The 16,743-nt window shown below is 34.7% G+C and overlaps 1 protein-coding gene across 3 annotated transcripts in view; it reads left to right on the forward strand.

The window, feature by feature from the left end:
• RELCH (RAB11 binding and LisH domain, coiled-coil and HEAT repeat containing) overlaps window positions 1-16,743 on the forward strand; it is a 122,774-nt gene that overhangs the window by 35,940 nt on the left and 70,091 nt on the right. For all 3 annotated transcript variants that reach the window (XM_081251871.1, XM_081251870.1, XM_081251872.1), the window contains exons 6-10: window positions 4,552-4,755; window positions 4,861-4,952; window positions 5,562-5,849; window positions 8,512-8,587; window positions 10,815-10,910. In XM_081251871.1, coding sequence (XP_081107997.1) covers window positions 4,552-4,755; window positions 4,861-4,952; window positions 5,562-5,849; window positions 8,512-8,587; window positions 10,815-10,910 — 756 coding nt within the window. The remainder of the gene's footprint in view (window positions 1-4,551; window positions 4,756-4,860; window positions 4,953-5,561; window positions 5,850-8,511; window positions 8,588-10,814; window positions 10,911-16,743) is intronic.

Consider the following 16,743-nt stretch of genomic DNA (forward strand, 5'->3'; position numbering starts at 1 on the left):
CAAAAACAACAAAAAACACACAAGGGAATCCCCATAAGGTTAACAGCTGATCTTTCAGCAGAAACTCTGCAAGCCAGAAGGGAGTGGCAGGACATATTTAAAGTGATGAAGGAGAAAAACCTACAGCCAACATTACTTACCCAGCAAGGATCTCATTCAGATTTGATGGAGAAATTAAAACCTTTAGAGACAAGCAAAAGCTAAGAGAATTCAGCACCACCAAACTAAATTTACAACAAATACTAAAGGAACTTCTCTAGGCAGGAAACACAAGAAAAGGAAAAAACCTACAATAACAAACCCAAAACAATTACGAAAATGGTAATAGGAACGTACATACCAATAATTAACTTAAATATGAATGGTTTAAATGCTCCAGCCAAAAGACATGGACTGCCTGAATGCATAAAAAAACAAGACCCGTATATATGCTGTCTACAAGAGACCCACTTCAGACCTAGGGACACATACAGACTGAAAGTGAGGGGATGGAAAAAGATATTGCATGCAAATGGAAATCAAAAGAAAGCTGGAGAAGCAATTCTCATATCAGACAAAATAAACTTTAAAGCAAAGACTATTACAAGAGACAAAGAAGGAGAGTACATAATGATCAAGGGATCAATCCAAGAAGAAGATATAACAATTGTAAATATTTATTCACTCAGCACAGGAGTACCTCAATACATAAGGCAAATACTAACAGCCATAAAAGGGGAAATCGACAGTAACACAATCATAGTAGGGGACTTTAACACCCCACTTTCACCAATGGACAGATCATCCAAAATGAAAATAAATAAGGAAACATAAGCTTTAAATGATACATTAAACAAGATGGACTTAATTGATATTTATAGGACATTCCACCCAAAAACAACAGAATACACATTCTTTTCAAGTGCTCATGGAACATTCTCCAGGATAGATTATATCTTGGGTCACAAATCAAGCCTTGGTAAACTTAAGAAAATTGAAATCGTATCAAATATCTTTTCCCACCACAACTCTATGAGACTAGATATCAATTACAGGAAAAAATCTGCAAAAAATACAAACACGTGGAGGCTAAACAATACACTACTTAATAACTAAGAGATCACTGAAGAAATTAAAGAGGAAATCAAAAAATACCTAGAAACAAATGACAATGAAAACATGAGGACCCAAAACCTATGGGATGCAGCAGAAGCAGTTCTAAGAGGGAAGTTTATAGCAATACAGTCGTACCTCAAGAAACAAGAAACATCTCAAGTAAACAACCTAACCATACACCTAAAGCAGTTAGAGAAAGAAGAACAAAAAAAACCCAAAGTTAGCAAAAGGAAAGAAACCATAAAGATCAGATCAGAAATAAATGAAAATGAAATGAAGGAAACCATAGCAAAGACCAATAAAACTAAAAGCTGGTTCTTTGAGAAGATAAACAAAATTCATAAACCATTAGCCAGACTCATCAAGAAAAAAAGGAAGAAGACTCAAATCAATAGAATTAGAAATGAAAAAGGAGAAGGAACAACTGACACTGCAGAAACACAAAGGATCATGAGAGATTACTACAAGCAACTCTATGCCAATAAAATGGACAACCTGGAAGAAAAGGACAAATTCTTAGAAATGCACAACCTGCTGAGACTGAACCAGGAAGAAATAGAAAATAGGAACAGACCAATCACAAGCACTGAAATTGAAACTGTGATTAAAAATCTTCCAACAAACAAAAGCCCAGGACCAGATGGCTTCACAGGCGAATTCTATCAAACATTTAGAGAAGAGCTAACACCTATCCTTCTCAAACTCTTCCAAAATATAGCAGAGGGAGGTACACTCCCAAACTCATTCTCCGAGGCCACCATCACCCTGATACCAAAACCACACAAAGAAAGAAAGAAAGCTACACGCCAATATCACTGATGAACATAGATGCAAAAATCCTCAACAAAATACTAACAAACAGAATCCAGCAGCACATTAAAAGGATCATACACCATGATCAAGTGGGGTTTATCCCAGGAATGCAAGGATTCTTCAGTATGCGCAAATCAATCAGTGTGATACACCATATTAACAAATTGAAGGAGAAAAACCATATGATCATTTCAATAGATGAGAAAGCTTTCGACAAAATTCAACACCCATTTATGATAAAAACCCTCCAGAAAGTAGGCATAGAGAGAACTTACCTCAGTATAATAAAGGCCATATATGAGAAACCCACAGGCAACATCGTCCTCGATGGTGAAACATTGAAACCCTTTCCACTAAGATCAGGAACAAGACAAGGTTGCCCACTCTCACCACTATTATTCAACATAGTTTTGGAAGTTTTAGCCACAGCAATCAGAGAAGAAAAAGAAATAAAAGAATCCAAACAAGAAAAGAAAAAGTAAAAGTGTCACTGTTTGCAGATGACGTGATTCTATACATAGAGAATCCTAAAGATGCTACCAGAAAACTACTAGAGCTAATCAATGAATTTGGTAAAGTAGCAGGATACAAAATTTATGCACAGAAATCTCTTGCATTCCTATACACTACTGATGAAAAATCTGAAAGTGAAATTAAGAAAACACTCCCATTTTACCATTGCAATGAAAAGAATAAAATATCTAGGAATAAACCTACCTAAGGAGACAGAAGACCTGTATGCAGAAAATTATAAGACACTGATGAAAGAAATTAAGGATGATACACCCAGATGGAGAGATATACCATCTTCTTGGATTAGAAGAATCAATATTGTGAAAATGACTCTACTACCCAAAGCAATCTACAAATTCAATGGAATCCTATCAAATTACCAATGGCATTTTTTACAGAACTAGAACAAAGGATCTTAAAATTTGTATGGAGACACAAAAGACCCCGAATAGCCAAAGCGGTCTTGAGGGAAGAATACGGAGCTGGAGGAATCAGGCTCCCGGACTTCAGAGTATACTACAAAGCTACAGTAATCAAGACAATATGGTACTGGCACAAAAAGAGAAATATAGATCAATGGAACAGGATAGAAAGCCCAGAGATAAACCCACACATGTATGGTCAACTAATCTATGACAAAGGAGCCAAGGGTATACAGTGGAGAAAAGATAGTCTCTTCAATAAGTGGTGCTGGGAAACCTGGACAGCTACATGTAAAAGAGTGAAATTAGAACACTCCCTAACACCATACACAAAAATAAATTCAAAATGCATTAGCGACCTTAATGTAAGACCGGACACTATAAAACTCTTAGAGGAAAACATAGGAAGAATACTCTTTGACATAAATCACAGCAAGATCTTTTTTGATCCACCTCCTAGAGTAATGGAAATAAAAACAAAAATAAACAAATGGGGTCTAATGAAACTTAAAAGCTTTTGCACAGCAAAGAAGACTACAAACAAGACGAAAAGACAACCCTTAGTATGGGAGAAAATATTTGCAAACGAATCTATGGACAAAGGATTAATCTCCTAATAATATAAACAGCTCATGGAGCTCAATATTAAAAAAACAAACAACCCAATCCAAAAATGGGCAGAAGACCTAAATAGACATTTCTCCAAAGGAGATGTACAGATTGCCAACAAACACATGAAAGGATGCTCAACATTATTAATCATTAGAGGAATGCAAATCAAAACTACAATGAGATATCATCTCACACCAGTCAGAATGGCCATCATCAAAAAATCTACAAATAAATGCTGGAGAGGGTGTGGAGTAAAGGGCACCCTCTTGCACTGTTGGTGGGAATGTAAATTGATACAGCCAGTATGGAGGTTCCTTAAGAAACTAAAAATAGAACTACCATATGACCCAGCAATCCCACTACTGGGCATATACCCTGAGAAAACCATAATTCAAAAAGAGTCATGTACCACAGTGTTCATTGCAGCTGTATTTACAATAGCCAGGACATGGAAGCAACCTAAGTGTCCATGAACAGATGAATGGATAAAGAAAATGTGGCACATATATACAGTGGAATATTATTCAGGCATAAGAAGAAACAAAATTGTGTTAGTTGTAGTGAGGTGGATGGACCTAGAGTCTGTCATACAGGGTGAAGTAAGAGAAAAACAAATACCGTATGCTAACACATATATATGGAATCTAAAAAAAAAAAAATGGTCATGAAGAATCTAGGGGCAAGGTGGGAATAAAGACGCAGACCTACTAGAGAATCGACTTGAGGATCCAGGGAGGGGGTATGGTAAGCTGGGACAAAGTGAGAGAGTGGCATGGACATACATACACTACCAAATGTAAAATAGATTGCTAGTGTGAAGCAGCTGCATAACACAGGGAGATCAGCTCGGTGCTTTGTGACCACCTAGAGGGGTGGGATAAAGAGGGTGGGAGGGAGGGAGACACAAGAGGGAAGAGAGATGGGGACATATGTATAGGTATAACTGATTCACTTTGTTATAAAGCAGAAACTGACACACCATTGTAAAGCAATTATACTCCAATAAAGATTTTTAAAAATATATATATAAATTTCAAAAATGCAAGATAAAACTGCCACATAGATTTTTTTATATTATTATTTTTTTATCTTTTAGGATTTTGAACTATGGGATGATGTAGGGTTAAACATTCCAAAACCTCCAGACTTACTGCAACTCTACCGAGATTTTGGAAATCATCAGGTGACTGGGAAAGATCTTGTGGATGTGGCCAGTGGTGTAGAAGAAGATGAATTAGAGGCTCTGACACCAATTTTAGGCAACCTTCCTTCAAGCCTTGAAACTCCTGCTACTGTAGAGGTGAGAGGTATTAGCTAAGTAATCCAGTCCACAAAAAGTATTTAAACCGCATAAAAGCATACTATGAGATTTTGAGTTTCTGTTTTTCTCCCATTTTGATTTTAGAACTCCTTGCTAGTAAAGAAATTAGAAGATAAAATTAGTTTATTGAACAGTGAGAAATGGTCTTTGATGGAAGAAATCAGAAGACTTGAAAGGTTAGTACTTAATCATTATTTCTAAAAAACCTCTTAAAGTTTTTAAAGAAATTGACAGATTATATAAATATATAAAATAACATTTCAGTTGTAAGACATAATTTTTCATATCCTAATACTTCTGGAAAAAAGTCTTAGAGTTGCTTATATACTTAAAGTGTCCTTTTACCCCAAAAAAGTTGTTCCCGTAATAATCATATGATTGCATATGTCTTGGAACCAAGAAATAAGGTATTTTTTATTTTCTCCAAGTTGTATCAGTAGTAATAAAATAGCTTTTCACATTAGTGTTGTACATATTTCCCATTCATTATTTCATTTAATTCTTAATTCTGTAGAATTTTCCCCATTTTGCAAATGAAGATAGTTAAGTGCTAATCCAAAGCATAGTTTATAAAACCATTTTTATACTTTATAAGAGTTTGTAGCTGCACTTCTAGGTATATGAAGCATCAGTGTATATGGTGCAGAAAAGATTAATCAGTTGCCAAACCACTTTCTATTAATATGTTATACTTTTAAACCATTAAACCCATTATGAGGTTTATGCTATTGCCAAAGTTTTAAAAAATACAGTTATTCTCTGATAATTTCTCTTTCTTTCTACAGTGAAATGGACTTCCTCAAAAATGAACACTTTGCCAGCCCTGTAGTTTGTGACTCTGTTCAGCCTTCTTTGGATCAGTCTCCCCACAAAGACTCTGAAGACAGTGGACAGAATTCAGTTATAAATATTTCTGACATGGGAGAAAACAAGGATCTTTCAAAATCAGATGAAACTGATTCCACTATTCCTAAAGAGAATTTCCCGCATTCTTTCCCCAGGAGAGAAAGAGAAGGAATGCCATCTTCTTCTCCATCAAATAAAAACACAGTCCATTTTGATAAACCCAATAGGTTAGTATGCATCCTGTGTTTTGAAATGCATCTTTCAGCTATTTAGGACATTGTCAAAATAGAAGAGTTTCAGTTCTTATTTTGCAGATCAGATGTATGAATTTTTATGTTTGGCATGAACTTAACACATAGCAAAGTCCATGTCACCAAAAAAAAAAAAAATCATAAGTAATTACTAAGTTAAATTGTATTAACAAGGAATAGACCATAAATGAGATAGGTCCTATCTTAGCCTAGTACTTAAACCCATAAATAATATGTATGTTTTATGTGCTGTATTTTACCCAGTGCTTTTTACCTTTTCTGTATTCCACAGTCATTATCAGACTCAGTAGAAGGTTTTGGTACTGAATAGTTGCCTGTACTAAAGAGGGGATTAGCTATTAATCTTAGGCCTTTTTCCTATGTCTGCTTCCATTACTAATATTGTATCATTAATATTCTCTTAATTCATTTAGTTTTTATTGGATTGCAGTGATTGAACTCAGATGACAAAAGCATGGTCCCTTGCCCGTCATGATTATGTTTTCCAGTAGAGGAGACAAAATGTGTTTAAAATTATTTTACATTTTAATGTGAAAAATGTTAAGAAAGGAACATTTACTGAGTTCTTTTTTATATGTCAGGCACAGTTCTACATGCTTTACTTATACTAACTTAGTTAATCCTCACAAATTACCCTATCGTGCATTCTGAGCCACAAAGCCATGCTTCCTCCTCCCCCTATTAAATGGAGGAATATTATACCAAGTGTTGGGATGTAATAGGAAAACATGACTAATTTGTTTTAGATGTAAAGGTACTCGTTATTAGTGACAAGTATTTGATTTTTTTTTCCCAAGCAAATCTTTCCACTCATGTGCCACAACTTTCTGTGTACCTGCTTAAGTGTGTGTGTGTGTGCGTGTGTGTATTTTTAGGTATTATGGGGGTTGAAATAGACACAGCCCAATCCTCAAAGTGCACTTAATCTTATATGGTTAAGATAACAGTCATAAAAATGATATTCAATAACAGTGGCATTCGTAATAGTTCTTAGTGTTTAGGAGTACTTCCATATATCTCCTTTGATACACCAAAGCCACTCTCTGGAGAAAGATGACTGTTAAATTTCTTCAACTAATTTTTTTAGCTCTTAACTATATGTCAGGCAGTCTCAACGAGGAGTACAATGGTAACCAAACATATGGTCATCCCTTCGGTTACAAACCTTACAGTATGAGAGAGGCCAACAGACAATTATTGTAAGTATGAAGAGTAGTAATATAAGAGAAGTTCACCTTGCTTTGGGAACACGCAGTCAGGGCACCTAACGTAGTCATCAGAGCAGGAAAGATTTCAGGGAAGAAGTATTATCTAACTTTAGTCCTGATGACTAAGTAGTAGTTAACCAGACAAAGAAATAAGACAAAGTCTTCCCACAAAGAGAGAACAGCATGTGCAGGAAGAACACTGCACTTTGGGAGCTAAGAAGAATTTATTAAGGTTGAAGCAAAGAATGCAAGTGAGAAGAATGACAGGAGATGAAGTTGGAGAATTAAGCAAAGACTAAGTCATATAAGCCGTGTTAACTCATCTTAGAGAGTTGGGACGTGATGGCATCTAAGTTTTAGAAAGAGTCCTCTAGGGTAGAGGTAATTGGAGGGTAGCAAGACTGGAAGAAAGGAGACTAATAGGATATATCTATTGGAAGAATCCAAGTAAGGAATGATTGAATTTCCTGTATTAGAAAGAAGTGGATAGATTTACAAGATAGAAAGTAAAAGATTGATTGAATTAGAAGATTAAAAGGGAAGGATAAAGGCTTTCTGGCTTAGGCAATTGGATGCATTATAGCTACCTCCACTGAAAGAATATGGGAGGGGAAACATAACGAGCAAATAGGCTTAAGCTTTGGCACACTAACTCCACAATGAGATGTTACTGGGGGCCACTTTGTGGTGTATACTAAATAACCTCTCTTATGTAACTTTGGTGTTAGCCCTTTTCTTTGTAGATAGAGCACATAAAGTACAACTCATAGTTATAATATTATGGATACTATTATGTAGAGACCAGTGTTGTTTTAAAAATGTAAATGTTTTAACCTTTTTTATTAAACATAAATAGGCTAATATTTTCAATTACAAAAATATTTCCTTTGAGAAATACCATGAATGTTGAACAAGCCTCTCCTTCATTTATCTTTAATTTTTAATTCTTTTACGTGGGTTTCTAACATTAAGGATTATCATTATCATTATACAGATCTGTAAAACTTCTCAGCAACATACCAGGTCAACCTTTGTATCCACTGTTTACCTTTCTGGGATCATAGAGAATTAGGGAAGAAAAAAAAAATCCTCATTTCAGGTTTTACAAACACTTTCTGTGGTCATTGACCTGCCATACCACTTCAGGTTTAATCCACTAACATTTATAAGTCATTCATTCCCATAACATCAAGCTCTTTTAAGATCAGCATCTATTGCTGATTTCTTTTCCCCAGTATAATTTTCCACTGAAGTGACCTTTAAGTCTTTTGTGGCTGAGATATTCAGTTAACATTTGTGGGGTAGGGTTCATGCAAGGATGGGAATTATAACCTGCAACTTACTTTCTCCTTAAATGCCAGTGGTAACTATTTGGTATTGTCCCATTTTCATTCAATATTTTCTTCTAGGAAGCTGTCTCCTGCTTTCCATCAAGCACTACTCTCTTTCTGTCGAATGTCAGCAGATAGTCGTTTAGGATCAGAGGTAAATTATACCAGATTCTTTCAAACTTTCTTAAAACATTCAGTTTTTCTTCTTAGCATCTTACCCAAAAATAATTGTGATAAGACTCTATTTCAAGTACAAATCTATTATTTAAAATAATGCTCTAAGAAATAGTTCCTAAAATTTTAAACTTTTAAGGAAAGTGGTTGATTATTTTTGTCTTTAGGTTAAAGCTTTGTTTAGTATTAAAGTGGCCTTTTACAGTCTAGTGTTAATTTGTTATGTCCACCAACATATGGTTATATGCCTCTCTATGGTATAATTCAGAAAACCAAATCAAGTGTACATATTGTTTATAATTTCAGTTATTTTTAGATTACTGTACATTTAATTTCATTCGGATTGTCTTTTTCCCCCCCACCTTCATGCTTTATGCTTTATAGTCTAATAAGTTTGAACAAATATTTGTGATTCCAGAAATAACTGATAAGGTCCTGCTTCAGGGTCAGGGTAAGGGTATTACTTCAGCAGTTAACATGAAATTACATTTAAAAATACCTAACACATACTAAGCATTATGTTACATGTCATCTCATTTAATCTGCATTTTAATTTGCAAACTTACAAAGTAGGTAATATTAGTCTAATTTTCCAGATAAGGAAATTTTAGACAAGTCCCATAACTTTCCCAGTGTTAGACAGCTACCCAGGTCTATATGATTGTAAAGCCTAACAGCAGAGTATTTGCATTGGTATCAGGAGCTGAACAACCTACCTCTGCAAAGTGAATCTAAACTTAGGTTATTTAGATGCATAAATCAAAAGTATTATTTCCTTTTGATGCTGACCAAAAGCTGTAAACTCAAATGTCTACAAAGAAACCAGGCAGGTCTCATAATATGATGAAGCAAGAGGGTAATAATAAGGAGTGGTGGGTACTGTAGTAAATTCGAACTTACATCCTTTGCCTAAATCTTCCAGGTGATTGCTTCTGTGTGTGTGTGAGGGCCCAAGGATAGTGCCATTGCTAGACTATATATCACCTTTGTGCAAATTAGAATGATACTCCTTACTTTTGATGGATAAATACCTGGCGTGGCAAATGAGTGCCTGTTGGATGTCAGCCCCACTTACCATTTAGATTGATTCTCTGTGCAAGGCATAGCTGATAACAGTCTTTTTCAAGAGAAGCTGAGCATCTGGATTTTTTTTTTTTTTTTGGTTGTCTGCAATTTTCTTTTTTTTTTTAACATCTTTATCGGAGTATAATTGCTTTACAATGGTGTGTTAGTTTCTGCTTTATAACAAAATGAATCAGCTATACATATACATATATCCCCATATCTCTTCCCTCGTGTGTTTCCCTCCCACCCTCCCTATCCCACCCCTCTAGGAGGTCACAAAGCACCGAGCTGATCTCCCCGTGCAATGTGACTAGTTCCCACTAGCTATCTGTTTTACATTTGGTAGTGTATATATGTCCATGCCACTCTCCCACTTCGTCCCAGCTTCCCCTTCCCCTCCCTGTGTCCTCAAGTCCATTCTCTACGTCTGCGTCTTTATTCCTGTCCTACCCCTAGGTTCGGATTGATTGTCTTTGATTTCAGAGTTTATTAGCTCTCAGATTCGTTTTCCTCAAGTCCTTTGTAACTGTGGTTGCAGGCTTATCTTCAGAGGGTTTTTTTCTTCTTTTCTCCTAACTTTATACTCACTCCTCCCTTTCTAGCTGTTTTATGGTTGATTCCACTTCACCTCTTTTGGGCTTCTGTCCCGCAATGTCATTAAGAATATGAAAGAGCGAGAGGATGGTATGGGTGCAATCTGGCAATCCTCATTGTAAGACTGGGTCAGCCCGCTTGGACTTCCCTTGCATGCAGCTTCATTATACAAACTACTCTTTCACCTTAGGCAAAGCCTGTAGCTTTGTGGGCACCTTTTCCCCAAGAACAAAATTAAAAACCGTTGAAGCTGCCCCAGTCCTGTGTTATCCCTGTTTGTTCCCAGAACTGAAACCTTGTAAGCCTCTCTGTCTTCACCCTTGCTTCTTAACAGTGTTTTAAATCCATTTCTGGTCTATAAAAATGTTTATCCCGTTAGGGATTACAGTTGTTCTTATTGTTGTTTTTATCATCATCATCATCAACTGTAATTTTGGATGTGTGTTTGGAACAGAGGTGACAGGGTCCAAAACATAAACTTTAAGTACAATACCATTATGCACAGAAGTTCTCCAGTGTCATCATTTATTAATCCTTTGGTCTTCTAGGTGTCTCGGATTGCAGACAGTGAGAAAAGTGTTATGTTAATGCTGGGGCGCTGCCTGCCACACATTGTTCCTAATGTGCTGTTGGCAAAGAGAGAGGTGAGACACATAAAAGTATTTTCACTCCCCAGATCTCATCATGTTGTCCATTTTTTGTCATTTTGAAGTTTAGTGTTATATTTTTATTTTGTTAAAGTCTATTACTTGCAATCATATTCTTACTTTTGTGCATGCATCTCTGCTCCTAGAGAATGGTTTTACACCTCTGTCAGGTGAGTTCAGTAAAACTGCATGCTATTCATGTTTTCCAGTTTTGCTTAAAGCATCATTAGCTTTTGCAGTACTAACTATTACTGTAGGTCCATTTATGTGCCATGAACACTGTCTGTTTTTTACATTACCAGTTAACTAATTTATTTTATCTCTGCTCATGATATGCGTGATTTGTCTTCAGAAATAGACATGCTTTGTATTGAACATTCACAGGGACTAATAATGTAACTTTTCTTAAACTTAGTTACCTATTATTAATGTTAGTTTTATTGTATTTGTTTGACAGTAATTACACTTGTCTTAGGATGATAGGATAGTTATAATATTGTGTACAATAACTTTTGAAAGTACCTTTTTTGTTTTTCTTGTAGCTCACCTGTTATTGACAGATGCTTTAAATGTCCAAAATAGAGTAGCAAATTTATTTTAGTACACATTGCCTATGTTATAAGCCATAAATACTGTAGAAAGTTATTTTTAGAGTTATATTTAGCCAATAAAAGATTAATGAAAAGTTATCTGTAATCTCATTTAAATGATAGTAAATGATTTATTTGCAAACAAGTTTAATTATTTATTTGAATTATTCAATTTATGAAATCAATTTTCAGTTCAGACATTTTTTTAATGGGTTAAGAATATTTTAGAATGTGTCATAAAAGTTTCTTTTGTTATCCTCTTAATATTTACCACCGGTTTTAATCATAATTCACGGGACCTACAGTATGATAGGTACACAATGCATTGGCAAAACCCATGTAGAGCTTATCCTTAATTATCTGTTTAGCACAAGAAATTTGTACTGATCCTCAAGAAAATGTATGTGTAGAGCTTAAAAATTTTTTTATACCTACAGGTATTTTAAATTTAAAAAAGATAAACATGACTGTTTTCTTACTGATGGTTTTATTTTACCTAATATTTAAAAATAGCTCTGAGACATTAATAAGTATGGAAATTTTTCTATGTCTTGAAGGATCAGTGTCCAATTTCAGATTGTTTTGCAGTTCTGCCTGGCAGAATGGTGTTTGAGCTTCTTTTCCTTTTTCAGCTTGTAACATAATCCATGCAGTGCATTAATGTTTGCATCCCTTTTACTATGTTTCCTTAATATAATCTTTAAAATATCACAGAAACCTAATTGTTATGAGATGCAGTTTAAGCTTTTTTATTTTGATTTTCCCTTTTTTAATCATAAAAAACTACCACTAAAATCTGCTTATACTGCATGAAGTATTTATAAATTTGCATCATCAGTAATCAGATATATATATAAATATATATGTAAACATATTTATATATACACATATTTTATTTGTGGTATGATGTTTACTTTTTGGCTGATTTTAAGGCTTTTATATTTTAAAATATTTATATACTTATAATTTCATGAAGAATTGATCATTTATCTTTGTTTACTTAATTATTTGTACTTTATTCTGTTTTACCAGAAGATTTACCATTTATTATATACCAAAGTTGTATTCCCTCAAAATTAAATTGGTAAATAATGAAGTATACCTTGCCTTTCTTTGAAACTAATCCCAGGGTATAAAAGGTCAAAACTTTTAATTCATTTTATCCTTTGATATTGGATTACTTGTATTTAATATTTTACCCTAGTTCCTTATATCTATATTTTTAAAAAGGTCTCGTGATTGAAGGATTAATATTTTTATTTTTTCTTATTTCTCAAGTTTTATGTGTTCTCTTTTCAGTATAAACCTTTTTATTGATATGTAAATACAATTTAAATGTCCCTTAGTAAACTGATTGATCATAGCAATATCCTAGGTAATTAAAAAAATAAAACATTATAAACAGGTTTTAAGGTTTGAATAAATAATATATTCACATGGTTTAACATCTTTTAAATATAAAAAGATGTACAACAAAAACTTGTCTTCCCTTGTCCCTGAGCCACCATCCTACATGCAATAAATTTTATTAGCTTCTAGTGTATTCTTTCAACTTCTTTGCCCATTTTTGGAGTGGATTGTTTGCCTTTAAATTGTAAGAGTTCTTACAATTCTGGATATTAAACCCTTACCCCATACATGATTTGCAAAGATTTTCTCCCATCCTATAGGTTTTCTTTTCACATTGTTGATAATGTCCTTAGATGGACAAATGTTTTTCATTTTTATGAAATCTGATCTCTCTATTTTTTTCTTTTGTTGCTTGAGTTTTTGGTATCAATCTAAGAATCCATTACCAAATCTGAACTCAGAAAGATTTATTCCTGTGTTTTCTTCTAATAGTTTTATACCTTTAGCTCTTATATTTAGGTCATTGATCCATTTGGAGTTTTGTTTTTTTTTTAATATATGGAGTGAGGCAGGAGTCCAAAACTTTATTCTTTTCATTTAGTTATCCAGATATCCCAGCACCATTTGTTGAACAGAAAGTTGTTTCCCTAATGAATGGTCATGGCACCTTTGCCAAAAATCAGTTCAGTGTCGATGTTTGGATTCATTTCTATACTTTCAATTCTGTACCATTGGTCTTTGTGTTTATCTTTATGCCCGTTCCACTCTATTTTGATTACTGTAGCTTTATAGTAAGTTTTGAAATTGGGAAGAATGAGTCCTCCGGCTTTGTTTTCTTTTTCAATATCGTTTAGCCATTTAGGGCCCCTTTCAGTTCCATATGAATTTGATGCTCAGTTTTGATTTCTGCCATAAAGGTCATTTGAATTTTGATAGGGATTGCACTGAATCTGTAGATCACTTTGGGGAATATTGACATTCAAACAACACTAAGTCTTGCCATTTATGAACATGAGATTCTTTACAGTTACTTATGTCTTTCAGCAATGTTTTGTAGTTTTTCACTTCCATGTTAAAATTTATTTCTAAGTATTTTATTCTCATGGATGCTATTGTAAATGAAATTGTTTCCTTAATTTCCTTTTCAGCTTGTTCATTGCTGGTATATAGAAACAGAACTGACATTTGTATGTTGATCTTGTAACTTGAAACTTTGCTGAATTTGTTTATTAGCTCTAGTAGTTTTTTGTGGATTCTATGACATTTATATAGAATCTTGTTATCTGCAAACAGAGACATTTTGCTTCTTTCTTTCCAATTGGGATAGCTTTTATTTCTTCCTCTTACTTAATTACTTTGGTTAGGACTGCCAATACAATTTTTTTATTAGTTTCTGCTTTATAACAAAGTGAATCAGTTATACCTATACATCTGTTCCCACATCCCTTCCCTCTTGCGTCTCCCTCCCTCCCACCCTCCCTTTCCCACCCCTCCAGGCAGTCACAATGCACCGAGCTGATCTCCCTATGCTATGTGGCTGCTTCCCACTAGCTATCTATTTTACATTTGGTAGTGTATATATGTCCATGCCTCTCTCTCGCTTTGTCACAGCTTACTCTTCCCCCTCCCCATATCCTCAAGTCCATTCTCTAGTAGGTCTGTGTCTTTATTCCCACCTTGCCCCTAGGTTCTTCATGACCTTTTTTTTTTTTTTCTTAGATTCCATATATATGTGTTAGCATACGGTATTTGTTTTTCTCTTTCTGACTTACTTCACTCTGTATGACAGACTCTAGGTCCATCCACCTCACTACAAATAACTCAATTTCATTTCTTTTTATGGCTGAGTAATATTCCATTGTATATATGTGCCACATCTTCTTTATCCATTCATCTGTTGATATACACTTAGGTTGCTTCCAAATTCTGGCTATTGTATATAGAGCTGCATTGAATATTTTGGCACATGACCCTTTTTGAATTATGGTTTTCTCAGGGTATATGCCCAGTAGTGGGATTGCTGGGTCATATGGTAGTTCTATTTTTAGTTTTCTAAGGAACCTCCATACTGTTCTCCATAGTGGCTGTATCAATTAACCTTCCCACCAACAGTGCAAGAGTGTTCCCTTTTCTCCACACCCTCTCCAGCATTTATTGTTTGTAGATTTTTTGATGATGGCCATTCTGACCGGTGTGAGATGATATCTCATTGTAGTTTTGATTTGCATTTCTCTAATGATTAATAATGTTGAGCATCCTTTCATGTGTTTGTTGGCAATCTGTATATCTACTTTGGAGAAATGTCTATTTAGGTCTTCTGCCCATTTTTGGATTGGGTTGTTTGTTTTTTTGATATTGAGCTGCATGAGCTGCTTGTAAATTTTGGAGATTAATCCTTTCTCAGTTGCTTCATTTGCAGATATTTTCTCCCATTCTGTGGGTTGTCTTTTCATCTTGTTTATGGTTTCCTTAGCTGTGCAAAAGCTTTGAAGTTTCATGAGGTCCCATTTGTTTATTTTTGTTTTTATTTCCATTTCTCTGGGAGGTGAGTCAAAAAGGATCTTTCTATGATTGATGTCATTGGGTGTTCTACCTATGTTTTCCTCTAAGAGTTTGATAGTGTCTGGCATTACATTTAGGTCTTTAATCGATTTTGAGTTTATTTTTGTGTATGGTGTTAGGGAGTGTTCTAATTTCATACTTTTACATATCCCTGTCCAGTTTTCCCAGCACCACTTATTGAAGAGGCTGTCTTTTCTCCACTGTATATTCTTGCCTCCTTTATCAAAGATAAGGTGACCATAGGTGCATGGGTTTATCTCTGGGCTTTCTATCCTGTTCCATTGATCTATATTTCTCTTTTTGTGCCAGAACCATACTGTCTTGATTACTGTAGCTTTGTAGTATAGTCCAAAGTCAGGGAGCCTGATTCCTCCAGCTCCATTTTTCGTTCTCAAATTGCTTTGGCTATTCGGGGTCTTTGTGTTTCCATACAAATTGTGAAATTTTTTGTTCTAGTTCTGTGAAAAATGCCAGTGGTAGTTTGATAGGGATTGCATTGAATCTGTAGATCGCTTTGGGTATCAGAGTCATTTTCACAATGTTGATTCTTCCAATCCAAGACCATGGTATATCTCTCCATCTATTTGTATCATCTTTAATTTCTTTCATCAGTGTCTTATAATTTTCTGCATACAGGTCTTTTGTCTCCTTAGGTAGGTTTATTCCTAGATACTTTATTCTTTTTGTTACAATGGTAAATGGGAGTGTTTTCTTAATTTGAGTTTCAGATTTTTCAACATTAGTGTATAGGAATGCTAGAGATTTCTATGCATTAATTTTGTATCCTACTACTTTACCAAATTCATTGATTAGCTCTAGTAGTTTTCTGGTAGCATCTTTAGGATTCTCTATGTATAGTATCATGTCATCTGCAAACAAGTAAAAGTGACAGTTTTACTTCTTCTTTTCCGATTTGGATTCCTTTTATTTCCTTTTCTTCTCTGATTGCTGTGGCTAAAACTTCCAAAACTATGTTGAATAATAGTGGTGAGAGTGGGCAACCTTGTCTTGTTCCTGACCTTAGTGGAAAGGGTTTCAGTGTTTCACCATTGAGGACGATGTTGGCTGTGGATTTTTCATATATGGCCTTTATTATGTTCAGGTAAGTTCTCTCTATGCCTACTTTCTGGAGAGTTTTTATCATAAATAGGTGTTGAACTTTGTCGAAAGCTTTCTCTGCATCTATTGAGATGATCATATGGTTTTTCTCCTTCAGTTTGTTAACATGGTGTATCACATTGATTGATTTGCATATATTGAAGAATCCTTGCCTTCCTGGGATAAACCCCACTTGATCATGGTGTATGATCCTTTTAATGTGCTGCTGG

The sequence above is a fragment of the Mesoplodon bidens genome, assembly GCF_964165515.1.
Source record: "Mesoplodon bidens genome assembly, chromosome: 13".
NCBI lineage: Eukaryota > Metazoa > Chordata > Mammalia > Artiodactyla > Ziphiidae > Mesoplodon > Mesoplodon bidens.